Raw genomic sequence first — 20,335 nt, 5'->3', positions numbered from 1 at the left:
GGTTCAGGTCAGGACTCTGTGCAGGCCAGTCAAGTTCATCCACACCAGACTCTGTCATGTGCACAGTCATGTTTGAAGAGGAAGTGGCCCGCTCCAAACTGTTCCCACAAGGTTGGGAGCATGGAATTGTCCAAAATGTTTTGGTATCCTGGAGCATTCAAAGTTACTTTCACTGGAACTGGTAAACTTTATTTTTTGCAAATATTAGCTCATTTGGAATTTGATGCCTCTGCAACATGTTTCAAAGCTGGCACAAGTGGCAAAAAAGACAGAAAGTTGAGGAATGCTCATCAAACACTTATTTGGAACATCCCACAGGTGTGCAGGCTAATTGGGAACAGGTGGGTGCCATGCAGTGACGTGCAGTGAGGTTGATGGCTGGTGAGGCACTGACTTCATCACAGTCAGATTTACAAACATATGAACCCTAAAGACTATCTTATTCACCATTTGATTGGCAGCAGTTAACGGGTTATGTTTAAAAGCTCATACCAGCATTCTTCCCTGCTTGGCACTCAGCATCAAGGGCTGGAATTGGGGGTTAAATCACCAAAAATGATTCCCAGGCGCGTCGCCGCTGCTGCCCACTGCTCCCCTCACCTCCCAGGGGGTGATCAAGGGGATGGGTCAAATGCAGAGGACAAATTTCATTACACCTAGTGTGTGTGACAATCATTGGTACTTTAACTTAACTTTAACTTTACACATACAAACTGTAGCACACAAAAAAGCACATTTAATTAAAAAAAAACTTTATTATGGTCTTACCTTTACTTATAAATTAAGTCCATGCGCCGCAACTAAAGCCCTCACTTCAACTTTCCACGTGCAAGATTGAATCTATTTAAAAAAGTGTAACCGAGGGTTTATAAATGTCGCCTATACTGTATGAAACTACAAAATAACAAACACGGAGGCTCCAGTTTACACGAGGACCACTTTATTTACCTTCTTTCAAAAACCTCCGCAACATGACATCACTTCCGCTCTTACCGCCTTCAAAATAAGAGCTCAAGGCATATACTGTATAACAGCGCATAACAGGAACTTAACATCACAAATAGGAAAGCCCATAAAAATAGGTTACAAAAGTTATTTAATAAGAAGCCAAAAAGTGCAAAAACAATAATGTTCGTGTTGGAGGAGTTGTGAATTAGGTACACCTGCAGTCTGCAGGTGTACCTAATGTTGTGTCCCTGCAGTCATTCACAACTCCTCCAACACCAACATTATTGTTTTTGCACTTTTTGGCTTCTTATGAAATACTTTTTTTAAATAGATTCAATCTTGCACGTGGAAAGTTTAAGTGTTGATATAACAATTCTACAGCGGGGGTGCAGGAGGCGAGCCTCAGCCAGTGTGTCTTTTGCAGCCGTTTTATGATCGCTCAGCACAAGAAATACGTTACACACATACAGTTGTTGACAAAATACACTGTACATTATATACCTCAGCTAACTAAACTATGGAAATGTATAATATAATTCATATAGCAATACAGTCTCACTGCACAGCAGGCCAGCAGTTAGCCGAGTCATTGCGCAATCCATGTTGAGGCACTGAGTGACGTGCCTCAACTGGCTGCTGTTCACCGCACCGTCTCTTCTCAGTATTTGAACGGCAAATGTGAAAATTCAGCGATTTTGAATAAAAATAATCACTGGATACATATAACAATTTAATTTTTTTTTTTCTTTTTAAATTTTTTTTCTTTCCATGATGGCAGGTGAGGCCCCGCCTCACCTGCCTCTAGTGACTGCACGTCACTGGTGCCATGATTGGGTATAAAAGCAGCTTCCATGAAATGCTCAGTCATTCACAAACAAGGATGTCAACAAATGCGTGCGCAAATTGTCCAACAGTTTAAGAACAACATTTCTCAACCAGCTATTGCAAGGAATTTAGGGATTTCACCATCTACGGTCCGTAATATCGTCTAAAGGTTCAGAGAATCTGGAGAAATCACGGACCTTCGATCTCTCAGGCGGTACTGCATCAAAAAGCGACATCAGTGTGTAAAGGATATCACCACATGGGCTCAGGAACACTTCATTAACTACAGTTTGTCGCTACATCTGTAAGTGCAAGTGAAAACTCTACTATTCAAAGCCAAAGCAATTTATCAACAACACCCAGACAAGCCGTCGGCTTCGCTGGGCCCAAGCTCATCTAAGATAGACTGATGCAAATTGGAAAAGTGTTCTGTGGTCTGATGAGTTCACATTTCAAATTTTTTTTGGGAAACTGTGGACGTCGTGTCCTCTGGAACAAACAGGAAAAGAACCATCCGGATTGTTATAGGCGCAAAGTGTAAAAGGCAGCATGTGTGATGGTATGGGGGTGTATTAGTGCCCAAGACATGGGTAACTTACACATCTGTGAAGGCACCATTAATGCTGAAAGGTACATACAGGTTTTAGAGCAACATATGTTGCCATCTAAGCAACGTTACCATGGACGCCCCTGCTTATTTCAGCAAGACAATGCCAAGCCACGTGTTACATCAACGTGGCTTCATAGTAAAAGAGTGCGGGTACTAGACTAGCCTAAAATAGCACAACGGAGACACCCGGACTGTTGAACAACTTAAGCTGTACATCAAGCAAGAATGGGAAAGAATTCCACCTGAGAAGCTTCAAAAATGTGTCTCCTCAGTTCCCAAACGTTTACTGAGTGTTGTTAAAAGGAAAGGCCATGTAACACAGTGGTAAAAAGTGTCAACTTTTTTGCCATTAAATTCTAAGTTAAAGATTATTTGCAAAAAAAAAATGTTGTTTCTCAGTTCCAACATTAAGTATCTTGTCTTTGCAGTCTATTCAATTGAATATAAGTTAAAAATGATTTTCAAATCATTGTATTCTCTTTTTATTTACCATTGACAACTTCACTGGTTTTGGGGTTTATGGCCTATATATATATTTTTTTATTGCTACATTATTTATGTATTCATTTAGTTGGGCTTCTTAACCTAATCGAATCATTTGTTGGACGTTTTTAATCGAGAAACAATATCGATCCCATCAAACGAGGATCGACCCGACACTAGCACGCATATATCTAAAACATACTTGCCAACCTTGAGACCTCCGATTTCGGGAGGTGGGGGGTGGGGGCCGTGGTCGGGGGTGGGGCGGGGCGTGGTTAAGAGGGGAGGAGTATATTGACAGCTAGTCACCAAGTCAAGTATTTCATACATATTATATATATATATATATATATATATATATATATATATATATATATATATATATATATATATATTAGAGATGCGCGGTTTGCGGGCACAACCGCGGAGTCCGCGGATCGGGCGGATGAAATTTAAAAAAAATTAGATTTTATCCGCGGGTCGGGTCGGGTCGGGTGGTTGAAATAAAAAACAATTAGATTTTAAATAGATTCAGGCGGGTGGCAGTTAAACCAATTGGGAAATATATATACATAGTTAAATGTTGTTACCCACATACGAAAAACGAGCAGGCACCTGCAGCATATGCCACAACAGAAGAAAAAAAAAAAAAAAGAGATGGACACTTTTACGGAGCGGAGAAGGGACGCCTCGCCGGGGTCCGGGACCGAGGCCCCTTCCCCCGAGAGGGCCCCACCGGGAGCCGTAGCTGAGGCGATCCGCGAGAAGGGCCCGACGCACGTCCAGTGTCACTACCGCGCCCACCGCACCGACACCCCGCCTCGTCCGCCTTCGCCGCGGCCGGCGTCACGCGCGGCAGGTAAGCAGCTTACCTGCCCGCCACCCCCGTGGCCGGGGGCTCGTAACAGGGGTCACTCCGCGCGCTCCGCCCGCGCAGCTTACCTGCCCGCCACCCCTGTTGCCGGGGGCGCGTAACAGGGGTCACTCCGCGCGCAGTGCGCTCACGAAAGGGGTGGGGCTCACCCTGGTTGATATAGACAGCAGCTAGGACGGTGGCCATGGAAGTTGGAATCCGCTAAGGAGTGTGTAACAACCCACCTGCCGAATCAACTAGCTCTGAAAATGGATGGCGCTGGAGCGTCGGGCCCATATACCCGGCCGTCGCCGGCAGCGAGACGCGCTTGGAGGTGCGCTCAGCGCGGCTCCCATATGATTGCGCACTGGTGTGCGTCTGGGTCGTGACAGCGTGGCACACGAATGTCTGTGCTGCATTGGATCAGTCTCCTTTCTTTAACAGGCAAGAGCTTTATAACCTCACTAATGCCTTGCATCGTCTATATTAGATATATAACAACGGGCGGGTGCGGGCGGATGCGGTTCTGATCAAATGTTACATCGGGTGGATGGCGGATGGTTGACGACTTTCTGATGCGGTTGCGGATGAAATAATTGCCTATCCGCGCATCTCTAATATATATATATATACATATCTACATCCTGAAAATATGCAAACAAAACTGTGTTTAGATAATTGATACTTCAAACTTGCATAAATAAATATTAAGGAATATAACATAACTTGGCTTCTGAGAGTTTCAAAATGTAATGAATAAAATGCTAAAGTTGTTGATAAACAAGCAATTATTTTAATAATTAAATATGGTCATTTTAAATGAATTATTATAAATGATAAATGATAAATGGGTTGTACTTGTATAGCGCTTTTCTACCTTCAAGGTACTCAAAGCGCTTTGACACTACTTCCACATTTACCCATTCACACACAGATGGAGGGAGCTGCCATGCAAGGCGCTAACCAGCACCCATCAGGAGCAAGGGTGAAGTGTCTTGCTCAGGACACAACGGACATGACGAGGTTGGTACTAGGTGGGGATTGAACCAGGGACCCTCGGGTCGCGCACGGCCACTCTCTCACTGCGCCATGCCGTAATTTAAAATCAATGATTTGAAATATGTTTATTTTAATGTATAATTCTATGGCTGGATGTAATAAGGAGTCACGAAAAAATACAAATAAAAATACAATTAATTTTGATGTTTTTAGCAAAATATAGTAAAAATGTATTTAGTTTTTTTTTTTTTTTAATTAATAAATATATTTATTTTTAGGTATAATAAACATAATAATACAATGTATCTCTAGTCTGGATGATTTAGTTCTTGTCACCCTGTTGTCCTCCCATCATGAAAGAAGGCTGTCCTCACTCAGGTCCGCATGGAGCTGGAGGGGGCGTGGCTTCCAGCTCCGGCTGAAAATCGGGAGATTTTCGGGAGAATATTTGTCCCGGGAGTTTTTTGGGAGAGGCGCTGAATTTCGGTAGTCTCCCGGAAAATTCGGGAGGGTTGGCAAGTATGATCTAAAAAAAAAAAAAGGTATCGACACTATCAACATTCGGCATGTACTGAAATGGACATAATGCGTCCATCTATATCATAATGTTGCGTCAAACTATTCCAATTCCGTTCCAATTCCAATAAACTTTGTTTATCACGTAGGTGTGTGCACTCTCACGCGCATGCGCATTAGCGCCACCCCCCGCGCGCCAGGCGCGCCAGTTGTCAGGACAACCAGGAAAAAGCGTAGCAAAAAAAAAACTTTTCTGAAGCCAACAAACAGTTGAAAGTTTTGAAACTAATATCAATTACACGTAGATGATGTTTGACTTATTATTTTAGTCGCCTGACTTCCGGACGAAAACGAAGGAGCATGTTGCCGAGCCGCCGACGTGGATTTGATGTCGAGGAGGACGTCCACGGCTCCACGTATGAGGGAGACTTTGTCAATGGCCTCAAACACGGCGAGGGAAGATACACCTGGAGGAGTGGAGAGGTAAGATACACCTGGAGGAGTGGAGAGGTAAGATACACCTGGAGGAGTGGAGAGGTAAGATAGAAATAGCTGACTTGGTGGCATTATTATTATGTTTATTTTACTAATAATGATAAAAATAGATTTTACTTATAAAAGCACTTTACATTGAGAAAACAACGTCAAAGTGCTACAGTGTATTAAAAAATAAAAACTAGAACAGCCTAATAGCTAGAACTAGCACGCATATATCTAAAAAAATGTTTTTTTGGAAAAAAAGAAGGGTTTTTAAGCCTTTTTTTAAAAGCATTCACAGTCTGTGGTGCCCTCATGTGGTCAGGGAGAGCGTTCCACAGACTGGGAGCAGCGGAGCAGAAATCCCAGTCTCCCGTTGTTCGTAGCTTTGTCCTCGGGAGGTTGGAGGAGGTTAGCCTGTCCGGAGCTGAGGTGTCGTTAGGGTGACCAGGAGTCCGGATTTTTAATGCCCTGTCCGGCGTCCGGCGCAGCATCAAGCCGGACACGTATTTGTCCTCCTTTTTGAGGCACTAGGCTTGAAGAGCGGAGTTTTTTCATCTTTGCTGGGCTGCAGCGCAATAGCAAATCAAAGACCGTAAAAAATGCCCCAATGCAGTAACGTATTAAATGATTGGCTCAGAGCGGTGTCGGATACAAATCTGCTTATCATTGGTTAAAAAAGTAAACAAGGGTCCATGTGCTGCTGCGGCATGACATTGACAGAAAGTTAGCATCATGCCAAAACGCAAGACCTCGTTTGATTCTGAATGGATAAAAGAACACGAATTTATAACGAAAAGCAGTCGAGACTCATTCCATGGCTTCTGCACACTTTGTCGATGTGATGTCGACGTAAGTAGTCAGGGGAAAGCTGCAATTGAACGGCATGCGGGTACGGATAAACATAAAAGTAATAAACGTGCGGCAGGTACCTCTTCAATGAGGACATTTTTTCGTGAAGTTTCGTCGCCCCTGGATGACAAGATAACCGCTGCGAGCTGTGCAAGGTGTACCATGCTGTAAAGCAGTGGTTCTCAAATGGTACCCTGGGGGTATGTAATGTAATGTAAGTTCATAAACTGAACATCAAATCAAGTAGGCTATTCCATTCATTACCATAAACCCAGAGTTTCCCCCATGCCATGATGGTTTGACCCTCACTAAAATGTCTGTCAAAAAGAACTGTGAAAAGAAATGCAACAATGCAATATTCAGTGTTGACAGCTAGATTTTTTTGTGGACATGTTCCATAAATATTGATGTTAAAGATTTCTTTTTTTGTGAAGAAATGTTTAGAATTAAGTTCCTGAATCCAGATGGATCTCTATTACAATCCCCAAAGAGGGCACTTTAAGTTGATGATTACTTCTATGTGTAGACATCTTTATTTATAATTGAATCACTTGTTTATTTTTCAACAAGTTTTTAGTTATTTTATATATTTTTTTCCAAATAGTTCAAGAAAGACCACTACAAATGAGCAATATTTTGCACTGTTATACAATTTAATAAATCAGAAACTGATGACATAGTGCTGTATTTTACTTCTTTATCTCTTTTTTTCAACCAAAAATCCTTTGCTCTGATTAGAGGGTACTTGAATTAAAAAAATGTTCACAGGGGGTACATCACTGAAAAAAGGTTGAGAACCACTGCTGTAAAGCATCACCAGCCCTACAGAAGTTTAGACTGCGGCATGAAAGTGGACCGGGAGATTTTCAGTGACTAGCCCACAGCTAAAGGGATGGCCTGTGGCCGAACAAAAGCCAAGGCATTGTGCGAGAACGTCATCACTCACTATTCAGTACAGGAACATACCGACTACATAAAAGAAAACAACCTACCCTTTTCCGTGGCAACCGACGCCTCAAATAAAGCAACAAACAAGTGTTTTCCCATTGTGGTAAGGTATTTTCACTTTGATGAAGGCATCCAACATGTCCTGTTGGATTTTTATAGTGACAGCAACGAAACGTCAGAAGCCATAACAAACCAGCTGCTGGCAAAACTTTAGATGTCTGGCTTAGAGGTGAAAAACATGTCTGCATATGCAGCAGACAATGCCAGTGTCAATTGTGGCAAACACAACAGTGTGTATCAGAAGTTGAAACTGAGCCAAAAAGATGTGCTCCCTGCAAACTGTTTGGCCCATATTCTGCATAACGCAACCAGATATGCAGCAAGCAGCCTTGATGTTGATGTGGAACATTTTTTGTGGCATTTTTTTTAAAATTATATATGGTAACTACATTTAAGTCCACACATGTTATGCTTTGTGGCACTCTGCACTTGAAAAGATTCATCTCAGTGGTCACTTTTTGAACACCACAATGTATTGGATGAATACAAATACTGTTAACAAACACTTGACTTTAATATTTTTTCCTATTCAGCCACACAAACATCATCTTTAAACCACTCAAAATTGTACTATAAAAAAGAGTATACCAGAGTCCTATGTACACCATAGTAATTTAATAATATGCCGCATAATGTCCTCCTTTTTGGTGTCATGGAAATGGTCACCCTATCTGGTGTTTATCTAGGTGGATCTTTAAGGAGCCAAGAGTTTTCCACACATAAGCAAAACATCGATATCAACTTTTTGAATAATTGCAAACCCAAATGCTCTCTTTTTTAAAATTGATTTCAAGATAACCTTCAAACTCAAACCCTCAAAAATGTCTCAAAATACTTCCTGTGCTTCTTAATATCCTGAATAATATTAGTGATAATCCCAAATATGATAGATTTACTGTCCAATCGCCCGCCACTTGTCTGACGTCTGTTTGCTATGACGCCGGTTGACTTTCAAAATAAACATCCTTTGTCTTTATAGACATGTCTTTATTCCTGAACAAAGCATGTATTTCAAAGGATTCAACACTGTATCGCACTTACAGCCACAAACACCTCCGCGCGACTCTGACAACTAAAAAAAAAGTGTTATTAAGAAAGCATAAAAATGTTTTACAAACGTATTCATTTGTTTTAGTGTCTTCCGGTTGATTTATTGTGAAAATGTTGTTAAGTCGCCATGGTGCTACACTGCGATGTCAGCTTGATAAGAAGAAAGCCCGGCCAGGGACTCCTCCGAGCCCGGGAGTCGTCGAGCAAAGGCGACAGGGACGCGGCGTCCAGGAGTCTTTCGACGGCTCCAAATATGAGGGCGAGTTTGTAAATGGCCTCAAACACGGCAAGGGAAAATACACTTGGAAAAGTGGGGAGGTAAGTTGAAAAAACTCGCGAGTTTTTTTTTTGTGTTTCTTGTATTGGGGACTCACAAACCAGTAAGGAAAGCAGCTATTGGCTGTCCTAAAAGTCGCTAGAAATCGCTAAGTGACGTCACCTCATTTGCATAATTGATTGCAATGGTTGCTGTCAATAATAATAATAATAGATTTTATTTGTAAAAAGCACTTTACATTGAGTAGACAACCTCAAAGTGCTACAGTGTATTAAAATAAATAAATAAAAAGATACAAAAAATAAAACTAGAACTGCCAAATAGCTAAAACTAGTATGCATATATTTAAAAAAAGTTAAAAAAAAAAAAAAAAAAAGGGTTAAGCCTTTTTTTAAAAGCATCCACAGTCTGTGGTACCCTTAGGTGGTCAGGGAGAGCGTTCCACAGACTGGGAGCAGAAAGCCCAGTCTCCCGTTGTTCGTCAAGAGAGAATAACGTTTTGGGAGGGAAAAAAAGTGAGTTAAAAAAAAACGGTAAGTATGATCAGAGCTGTAAGTAAATTGTTTTATGTTGAGTCTTAGCTTGTTTTCTTAAGATGTAGATGTAAATCAATTAAAACCTTAGAAAATAAAATTTGCTCAAAAGACTGTTACGTGTACAGGAGGAAGGAGACAGCAGGGACGTCGTTTTAGCTCTAGGTTTATTTATTTATAGATATATATTTATATATATAAATATATATATATATATATATATATATATATATAAAGGTTTATTTATGTATATAAATAATATATAAATACAAAATGCAGTGTGTAATTAATCCAAAATGTGTGTGTGTGTGTGTGTGTGACTATGTGTGGGGATTAACTGAACCTCTCACAATATTATGTCAGACCCACTCGATATCCATTGCATTCGGTCTCCCCTAGAGGTCCTCTCCAAGGTTTCTCATAGTCATTCACATCGACGTCCCACTGGGGTGAGTTTTTCCTTGCCCTTATGTGGGCTCTGTACCGAGGATGTCGTTGTGGCTTGTGCAGCCCTTTGAGACACTTGTGATTTAAGGCTATATAAATAAACATTGATTGATTGATTGAACTGAAGCGTGTTACCTGGAAGTGTTGAGCAAGAGGTGCGGAAGTCCAAGGGGGGCAGGGAGTGGGGCAAGACAAGCTCGGAGGTCTGGAGACAGGCAGGAAGTCGGAGGCAAAGTCTGTGTCCAGGCGGGAGGTCGAGATCCAAGAGGCAGCCAGGGAAGCAGAGGGAATACGGGGAGACGAGACACACAGCTCGTGACGCGGGAACGGAGGTAGGCTTAGATGAGCTCGGGCCCTTTGAAGCCGGCGGCGTTTCTGGGCGTTGTTGATAAATGGCTTTCGCTTTGCATAGTAGAGTTTGAACTTGCACTTACGGATGTAGCGACGAACTGTTAGTTACTGACAGTGGTTTTCTGAAGTGCTCCTGAGCCCATGTGGTGATATCCTTTACACACTGATGTCGCTTTTTGATGCAGTACCGCCTGAGGGGATCGAAGGTCCGTAATATCATCGCTTACGTGCAGTGATTTCTCCAGATTCTCTGAACCCTTTGATGATATTACAGAGCGTAGATGGTGAAATCCCTAAATTCCTTGCAATAGCTGGTTGAGAAATGTTGTTCTTAAACAATTTGCTCAGGCATTTGTCGACAAAGTGGTGACCCTCGCCCCGTCCTTGTTTGTGAATGACTGAGCATTTCGTGGAAGCTGCTTTTATACCCAATCATGGCACCCACCTGTTCCCAATTAGCCTGTTCACCTGTGGGATGTTCCAAATAAGTGTTTGATGACCATTCCTCAACTTTCTCAGTCTTTTTTGCCACTTGTGCCAGCTTTTTTGAAACATGTTGCAGGCATCAATTTCCAAACAAGCTAATATTTGCAAAAAATAACAAAGTGTCCCAGTTCGAACGTTAAATATATTGTCTTTGCAGTCTATTCAATTGTATATAAGTTGAAAAGGATTTGCAAATCATTGTATTCTCTTTTTATTTACCATTTACACAACGTGACAACTTCACTGCTTTTGGGTGATGTACATGGAATTATGCTGTGCCGGATGTAAAAATTCAGTCACACTTTTCTAGCGGATACATTTCTCACATTTAGCTCATGTCTCACATTTAACTCACATTTAAGTTTAAATTGAACATTGATTCTAAATGTTAAATCTAAACGTCAAATGTAAATCTTAAATGCAAATTATGTAAATATAAATCTTATATGAGTCCTAAATGTAAATATACATCTAAATATTAAATTTGAATCTAAATGTTAAATATAAACCTTAAAGTCAAAGGTGGGGTAGCACGGTGTAACAGGGGTTGGTGCATGTGCCTCACAATATGAAGGTCCTGGGTTAGATCCCCGTGCTCGGGGTCTTTCTGTGTGGAGTTTGCATGTTCTTTCCCGTGACTGCATGGCTTCCCTCCGGGTACTCCGGCTTTCTCCCACCTCTAAAGACATGCACCTGGGGATAGGTTGATTGGAAACACTTAAATGGTTCCTAGTGTGTGAATGTTGTCTGTCTATCTGTGTTGGCCCTGTGATGAGGTGGCAACTTGTCCAGGGTGTACCCCGCCTTCCACCCGAATGCAGCTGAAATGGGCTCCAGCACCCACTGCGACCCCAAAAGGGACAAGCGGTAGACAATGGATATACAGGTAAAAGCCAGTAAATTAGAATATTTTGAAAAACTTGATTTATTTCAGTAATTGCATTCAAAAGGTGTAACTTGTACATTATATTTATTCATTGCACACAGACTGATGCATTCAAATGTTTATTTCATTTAATTTTGATGATTTGAAGTGGCAACAAATGAAAATCCAAAATTCCGTGTGTCACAAAATTAGAATATTACTTAAGGCTAATACAAAAAAGGGATTTTTAGAAATGTTGGCCAACTGAAAAGTATGAAAATGAAAAATATGAGCATGTACAATACTCAATACTTGGTTGGAGCTCCTTTTGCCTCAATTACTGCGTTAATGCGGCGTGGCATGGAGTCGATGAGTTTCTGGCACTGCTCAGGTGTTATGAGAGCCCAGGTTGCTCTGATAGTGGCCTTCAACTCTTCTGCGTTTTTGGGTCTGGCATTCTGCATCTTCCTTTTCACAATACCCCACAGATTTTCTATGGGGCTAAGGTCAGGGGAGTTGGCGGGCCAATTTAGAACAGAAATACCATGGTCCGTAAACCAGGCACGGGTAGATTTTGCGCTGTGTGCATGCGCCAAGTCCTGTTGGAACTTGAAATCTCCATCTCCATAGAGCAGGTCAGCAGCAGGAAGCATGAAGTGCTCTAAAACTTGCTGGTAGACGGCTGCGTTGACCCTGGATCTCAGGAAACAGAGTGGACCGACACCAGCAGATGACATGGCACCCCAAACCATCACTGATGGTGGAAACTTTACACTAGACTTCAGGCAACGTGGATCCTGTGCCTCTCCTGTCTTCCTCCAGACTCTGGGACCTCGATTTCCAAAGGAAATGCAAAATTTGCTTTCGTCAGAAAACATGACTTTGGACCACTCAGCAGCAGTCCAGCTGGTGTCGGTCCACTCTGTTTCCTGAGATCCAGGGTCAACGCAGCCGTCTACCAGCAAGTTTTAGAGCACTTCATGCTTCCTGCTGCTGACCTGCTCTATGGAGATGGAGATTTCAAGTTCCAACAGGACTTGGCGCCTGCACACAGCGCAAAATCTACCCGTGCCTGGTTTACGGACCATGGTATTTCTGTTCTAAATTGGCCCGCCAACTCCCCTGACCTTAGCCCCATAGAAAATCTGTGGGGTATTGTGAAAAGGAAGATGCAGAATGCCAGACCCAAAAACGCAGAAGAGTTGAAGGCCACTATCAGAGCAACCTGGGCTCTCATAACACCTGAGCAGTGCCAGAAACTCATCGACTCCATGCCACGCCGCATTAACGCAGTAATTGAGGCAAAAGGAGCTCCAACCAAGTATTGAGTATTGTACATGCTCATATTTTTCATTTTCATACTTTTCTGTTGGCCAACATTTCTAAAAATCCCTTTTTTGTATTAGCCTTAAGTAATATTCTATTTTTGTGACACATGGAATTTTGGATTTTCATTTGTTGCCACTTCAAATCATCAAAATTAAATGAAATAAACATTTGAATGCATCAGTCTGTGTGCAATGAATAAATATAATGTACAAGTTACACCTTTTGAATGCAATTACTGAAATAAATCAAGTTTTTCAAAATATTCTAATTTACTGGCTTTTACCTGTATAGTAGTCACATGCCTTGAATTACTGCCGGGTCAAACTCGTTTCGCAAAATAATTAGCGCATGCTTGGCCTTACCGCCGGCTCAGGATTAACGCCGGATCAAACTTGTTTCGCAAAATATTAATTTTATTAGCGCATGTCTGGAATTTTCGCCGGGTCAAACTCGTTTCGCAAAATAATTAGCATATGTCTAGAACTTCCGCCGGGTCAAACTCGTCACGTCATGAGTGACACTTCACCTGTCATCATTTTCAAAAAGGAGGAGGCTGATTTCAATCGTTTGAAATCGCATAAAGGGAAGAAGATTAAGAGCTATTCAGTAGGATTTAAGGACCAAGCTATTGAATATGCTAAAAAGAACAGTAAGCAGCTATGTTTTATTAATATACCGTAGCTGCGTGTGTCAAATATGAGTCATTAAATGACTCCCGCCTCCTGGTGCTAGAGGGCGCTAGTGATCCTTCTTGCGACTACCGGTACTGCAGAAGACCGGTGCTGCAGAAGAAGACAACAAGCAACAAGAGTGAGCAGCGATCGTTTGCTTGCACTTTTAACATGGAGGATTTACATATCTAAAATAAAACAGTTTTCTAAACTGGACTTTCAATCCAAGCAGGAGGTAATAATTAAAGGAATATCTCCATCGAGACAGAGAGACTTTTAAAACTAAAGAAAGATAAGGAAGACTTCTATAAACAAGTTATCGATGCTTTTGATCAGAAGCAGCTGCGCATGGACTTCATTTATAAGTAAAGGTAAGACCATAATAACGTTGTTTTTTTTATTAAATGTGCTTTTCATGATGGTATCCTTACATCACTCAAATTTATAAGCGCAGGCCTAAATTTACCCCAACGCCTTTTGGTAAGCGCAGGAGTGAGAAGAGGTTTTAAATTAATTAGCGCCCCGGCGGCTATTCAAGGAAATACGGTATGTGACGCGTCGACGCACAAAAACGGCGTCGACGTATTTACGTAATCGATGACATCGACTACGTCGACGCGTCGTTTCAGCCTTACTTACCTGTGAGCAAAACACAATTAGCATTATTTGCTGCTTCTTCTGTTTGTAGTTCTATGAGGGCTCGTTCTACAAAGACTACCGACATGGTGATGGAGTCTACTGTTGGCCGTCAGGCCACACATTCATTGGCAAATTTTACCTCAACTGGAGAGAAGGATACGGCCAACAGTTGTTTCCAGATGGGGCCACATTCAAGGTAACCTAAATAATATTCATTTTATAGAGAGTGATGGCTTTGTAGTAATGAACAGCTCTCATTGCCAGGGTTTGTACCAAGCTGACCAGAGGTTCGGTCCAGGTGTGCTTAGTGTGTCGTCAGGACATCAGGATGTGGGTTTTTGGTATGGCAAACATCTGATACAACTCTGTCACACGGCACAAGACAGCTTCCGCCTGAAAGACTTTACTGAATATGCTGACTTCTTGGAGGAAACTACCTCACACTGTCAGAGTCAGGTAAACTACTCATTATATAGAACAATTAGTCCAGTAAATGATCTATTATATTTGCTACTGTGGTGGCATTAGAAGCATGATGTTTTATTGACTCGCTGAAAACAATGCTTCAAAGAACCTATTTTGATTGCAAAATACAGTCGTGGTCAAAAGTTTACATACACTTGTAAAGGACATAATGTCATGGCTCACTTTTTGTTTCATCTGACCACAGAACTTTCCTCCAGAAGGTCTTATCTTTGTCCATGTGGTGTCAGATGAAACAAAAATTGAGCTGTTTGGCCACAATACCCAGCAATATGTTTGGAGGAGAAAAGGAACACCATGCCTACCGTCAAGCATGGTGGTGGTAGTATTATGCTCTGGGCCTGTTCTGCTGCCAATGGAACTGGTGCTTTACAGAGACTAAATGGGACAATGAAAAAGGAAGATTACCTCCAAATTCTTCAGGACAAGCTAAAATCATCAGCCCGGAGGTTGGGTCTCGGGCGCAGTTGGGTGTTCCAACAGGACATCAGGCACATAAACAATAAGAAGATCTGATAGCTCAGTTAAAAGCTAATTTTATTACCTTGTGGAGGGGGGCGTGGCCTGCAGGCCTGCCACGGAACGGGGTGTGCAAGGTCCGGCCTCGAAGAAAGTGACAGGTGAGTGGATGGCCCAGGTGGGCCTTGTTATCTAATAATAATAATAATAATAATAACTTGGATTTATATAGCGCTTTTCTAAGTACCCAAAGTCGCTTTACATGTAGAACCCATCATTCGTTCACACCTGGTGGTGGTAAGCTACTTTCATAGCCACAGCTGCCCTAGGGTAGACTGACGGAAGCGTGGCTGCAATTTGCGCCAACGGCCCCTCCGACCACCACCTATCATTCATCATTCAATTCACCGGTGTGAGTGGCACCGGGGGCAAAGGGTGAAGTGTCCCGCCCAAGGACACAACGGCAGCGATTTTTGGATGGTAAGAGGCGGGGAGCGAACCTGCAACCCTCAGGTTTCCGGCACGGTTGCTCTACCCACTACGCCATGCCGCCCCACATGTTGCCTTCATTAGCAGCAGCCGGTATGAGATACGCTTTAGGAGCTGGAGTGGGAGCGAGAGACGGGCGCAGAAGAGCATTTGGCTGAAAAGCAAAACACTAGCACATTGTGATGGAAATAAAACAGTGTTGTGACCCTGATCCGGGCTCTAGTGACAGTGTTTGGTGGTCCGAGGAACCCACGAGAGGGCAACCTCCACAATTTGGCGCCCAACAAGCCAGACCACCTAAGGAGATGGAAGCCGACCCCCTGACGGCTTTGTCGAACATTCTCATCGACAGCTGGAGGCGGTCCGCCAACAAGTGGCCCAGCAGAGCCAAATCCTGCAGGCGCTGGCGGACCGGGTGGGAGCGGCACCGCCAACATCAGCGTCCGTCTCTCGCTCTCTCGCTCCCACTCCAGCTCTAACAGCGTGTCTTAACCCGGCTGCTGCTAATTAAGGTGACAGGTGATTAAATAACAAGGTCCACCTGGGCCGTCCACTCACCAGTCGCTGTCTTTGAGGCCTGTCCTGGCACACCCCCTTCCGCGGCAGGCCCGCAGGCCACGCCCCCCTCCACAGTTGTTGTTGGAACTGGAGTGGGAGCCAGAGAGAGACACAGAGGCAGAAAAACATTTGGCTGGAAAGCAAAAGACTGGCACTATTGTATGACAATAAAACAGTGTTATACTCTGAATCCCAGGCTCTCTTGGCAGTGTGTGGTGGTCTGCAGAACCCACTAGAGCAGTGTTTTTCAACCTTTCCTGAGCCAAGGCACATTTTTTGCGTTGAAAAAATCTCGAGGCACACCACCAGCAGAAAACATAAAAAAATTAAACTCAGCAGCTGATATTGACAATAAAAAGTAATTCTCGCAATTGTTGGGTAGGACTTTAAAGCATAACCAAGCATGCATCACTATAGCTCTTGTCTCAAAGTAGGTGTACTGTCACCACCTGTCACATCACCCTCTGACTTATTTGAAGTTTTTAGTGTTTTCCTGTGTGTAGTGTTTTAGTTTTTGTCTTGCGCTCCTATTTTGGTGGCTTTTCCTGTTTTGTTGGTATTTTCCTGTAGAAGTTTCATGTCTTCCTTTAACGCTATTCCCCGCATCTACTTTGTTTTAGCAATCAAGACTATTTAAGTTGTGTGGGCGCTATCCTTCTTTGTGGGGACATTGTTGATTGTCATGTCATGTACGGATGTACTTTGTGGACGCCGTCTTTGCTCCATACACAGTAAGTCTTTGCTGTCGTCCAGCATTCTGTTTTTGTTTACTTTGCAACCAGTTCAGTTTTAGTTTCATTTTGCATAGCCATGCCTAAGCTTCAATGGCTTTTCTTAGCACATACTTGCCAACCTTGAGACCTCCGATTTCGGGAGGTGGGGGGTGGGGGCATGGTCGGGGGTGGAGCGGGGTGTGGTTGGGGGTGCGGTTAAGAGGGGAGGAGTATATTTACAGCTAGAATTCACCAAGTCAAGTATTTCATACATATATATATATATATATATATATATATATATATATATACATCCTGAAATCATGCAAACAAAACTGTGTTTAGATAATTGATACTTCAAACTTGCATAAATAAATATTAAGGAATATAACATAACTTGGCTTCTGAGAGCTTCAAAATGTAATGAATAAAATGCTAAAGTTGTTGATAAACAAGCAATTATTTTAATAATTAAATATGGTCATTTTAAATGAATTATTATGATAATTCAAAATCAATTATTTCAAATATGTTTATTTTAATGTATAATTCTATGGCTGGATGTAATAAGGAGTCAGGAAAAAATACAAAGAAAAATACAATTAATTTTGATGTTTTTAGCAAAATATAGTAAATATGTATTTTTTTAATTTTTAAAAAAATTAATAAATATATTTATTTTTAGGTAAGATAAACATAATAATACAATTTATCTCTAGTCTGGATGATCTAGTTCTTGTCACCCTGTTGTCCTCCCGTCATGAAAAAAGGCTGTCCTCACTCAGGTCCGCATGGAGCTGGAGGGGGCGTGGCCTCCAGCTCCGGCTGAAAATCGGGAGAATATTTGTCCCGGGAGTTTTTCGGGAGAGGCGCTGAATTTCGGGAGTCTCCCGGAAAATTCGGGAGGGTTGGCAAGTATGTCTTAGCAGCACTCGCCTTTTGTTTATTTTTGGTTTAAGCGTTAGATACCTTTTTACCTGCACTCTGCCTCCCGCTGTCGTCTGCATATTGTGATCATGACAAACATCTACAAAGCAATTAGCTACCTGCTGCCACTTACTGATATGGAAGAGTATTACACGGTTACTCTGACAAGCTCTAGACAGCACCAACACTCAACAACGGCGCATTTGCAGATTATAATTACCGGTTTTCAAAAAATATTTTTAACACAATTAGGTGAAATTACATCATCTCCCACGGCACACCAGACTGTATCTCACAGTGGTCACGGCACAGTGGTTGAAAAACACCGCACTAGAGGGCAACCTCCACATACCTATTCTGTGTTATATGTGTTTTATGTTGCACGATTGCAACAAGAAAAATTCCTAGTTTGTGAACCCGTTCTCTAACAATGGCAATAAAAACTATTCTGATTCTGACAATGACCCCAAACCAGGGGTGTAACGGTACGTGTATTTGTATTGAACCCTTTTGGTCCTGGGGTTTCGGTTGGGTTCGGAGGTGTACCGTACGAGTTTCCCCATGGACATATTAGGTAGCGTACCGCACGTTGTGTAAACAATGCACACCGAGGCACAACACACAGCATGCTAGCAGCTAACAGGCTAGGATAGACTTACCATACGTCCTCTTTTCACCGGACATGTCCTCTTTTGCGGAGCTGTCAGGGCGGAGTTTCTTAAATGCCTCAAATGTCCGGCATTTTGAGTTAGTATTTTCAATGTACGTTCAGGGTTAAGAAGGGGTTAAAAACAAAACAAACAGCAGCATTGGTGAGGGAGGGGCAGAGACAGAGAGAGAGAGAGAGTTATGATAAACGCGCATGCGTCGCCAGGCTCTTCTTTTTATCCATAGATTTATCACATTTAATTTTTTATTATCTATAGCAGGGGTGTCAAAAGTGTGCCATTTGCGGCCCACAGCTAATGTTTTAAAGGCCCACGGCACATTCTAAAAATACTATTAAAATAAACAAAAACATAACAAAAGTGAAATAAAAAAGCTTAAAGGTGAAATGTAATTTAGAAAAAGTTGCAATGTTGACTAATAAAACAAAGCTGTTCTTTTTTCTTTGAAACTTTCATTGCTCAAAACATAATATTGAATCAAAATCAATGTTATTATGAATTATTGACCTATCCAAGGTTCCCATTACTTCACATCAAATATTACACTAAGAACAATATTTTTGGTGGAAGATTTTGCAAATTTGGTAAATAAATAACCAAAAAAATGTATATTTTGTTGTTTTCTTACTGTACCCAAAATGAACCGGACCGTGACCTCTAAACTGAGGTACGTACCAAACCAACATTTTTGTGTACCGTTACACCCCTACCCCAAACACACGTCAAAAGTGGTAAAGGAATGGCTAAATCAGGCTAGAATGAAGGTTTTAGAATGGCCTTCCCAAAGTCCTGACTTAAACAAAAATTCAAGCAGAAGCTTGTGGATGGCTACCAAAAGCGCCTTATTGCAGGTAAACTTGCCAAGGGACATGTAAGCAAATATTAACATTGCTGTTTGTATACTTTTGACCCAGCACATTTGCTCACATTTTCAGTAGACCCATAATAAATTCATAAAAGAAGCAAACTTCATGAATGTGTTTTGTGACCAACAAGTATGTGCTCCAATCACTACATCACATGGGTGTCAAACTCTGGCCCGCAGGCCAAATTTAATGTAATTTCACTTGGCCCTTGAGGCGATATCAAAGTAACACTAAAGCTGGCCCGCCGATTATACAGGTAAAAGCCAGTAAATTAGAATATTTTGAAAAACTTGATTTATTTCAGTAATTGCATTCAAAAGGTGTAACTTGTACATTATATTTATTCATTGCACACAGACTGATGCATTCAAATGTTTATTTCATTTAATTTTGATGATTTGAAGTGGCAACAAATGAAAATCCAAAATTCCGTGTGTCACAAAATTAGAATATTACTTAAGGCTAATACAAAAAAGGGATTTTTAGAAATGTTGGCCAACTGAAAAGTATGAAAATGAAAAATATGAGCATGTACAATACTCAATACTTGGTTGGAGCTCCTTTTGCCTCAATTACTGCGTTAATGCGGCGTGGCATGGAGTCGATGAGTTTCTGGCACTGCTCAGGTGTTATGAGAGCCCAGGTTGCTCTGATAGTGGCCTTCAACTCTTCTGCGTTTTTGGGTCTGGCATTCTGCATCTTCCTTTTCACAATACCCCACAGATTTTCTATGGGGCTAAGGTCAGGGGAGTTGGCGGGCCAATTTAGAACAGAAATACCATGGTCCGTAAACCAGGCACGGGTAGATTTTGCGCTGTGTGCAGGCGCCAAGTCCTGTTGGAACTTGAAATCTCCATCTCCATAGAGCAGGTCAGCAGCAGGAAGCATGAAGTGCTCTAAAACTTGCTGGTAGACGGCTGCGTTGACCCTGGATCTCAGGAAACAGAGTGGAC

At 42.0% G+C, this 20,335-nt stretch overlaps 1 protein-coding gene across 3 annotated transcripts in view; it reads left to right on the top strand.

Moving 5' to 3' along the window:
• Positions 1–5,516: 5,516 nt before the first annotated feature.
• LOC133616353 (ankyrin repeat and MYND domain-containing protein 1-like) overlaps positions 5,517–20,335 on the top strand; it is a 51,133-nt gene continuing 36,314 nt past the window's right edge. For 2 of the 3 annotated variants that reach the window (XM_061975507.2, XM_061975506.2), the window contains exons 1-3: positions 8,602–8,939; positions 14,269–14,415; positions 14,484–14,675. In XM_061975507.2, the coding sequence (XP_061831491.2) occupies positions 8,733–8,939; positions 14,269–14,415; positions 14,484–14,675 (546 nt within the window). In that variant the 5' untranslated portion in view covers positions 8,602–8,732. Of the gene's footprint in view, positions 5,718–8,601; positions 8,940–14,268; positions 14,416–14,483; positions 14,676–20,335 lie in introns of those variants that run through there. The other variant, XM_061975508.2, reaches the window with a different exon arrangement.

The sequence above is a fragment of the Nerophis lumbriciformis genome, linkage group LG14 (genome assembly GCF_033978685.3).
Source record: "Nerophis lumbriciformis linkage group LG14, RoL_Nlum_v2.1, whole genome shotgun sequence".
Classification (NCBI taxonomy): domain Eukaryota; kingdom Metazoa; phylum Chordata; class Actinopteri; order Syngnathiformes; family Syngnathidae; genus Nerophis; species Nerophis lumbriciformis.
This window is presented reverse-complemented; position numbering and strand designations above follow the sequence as displayed.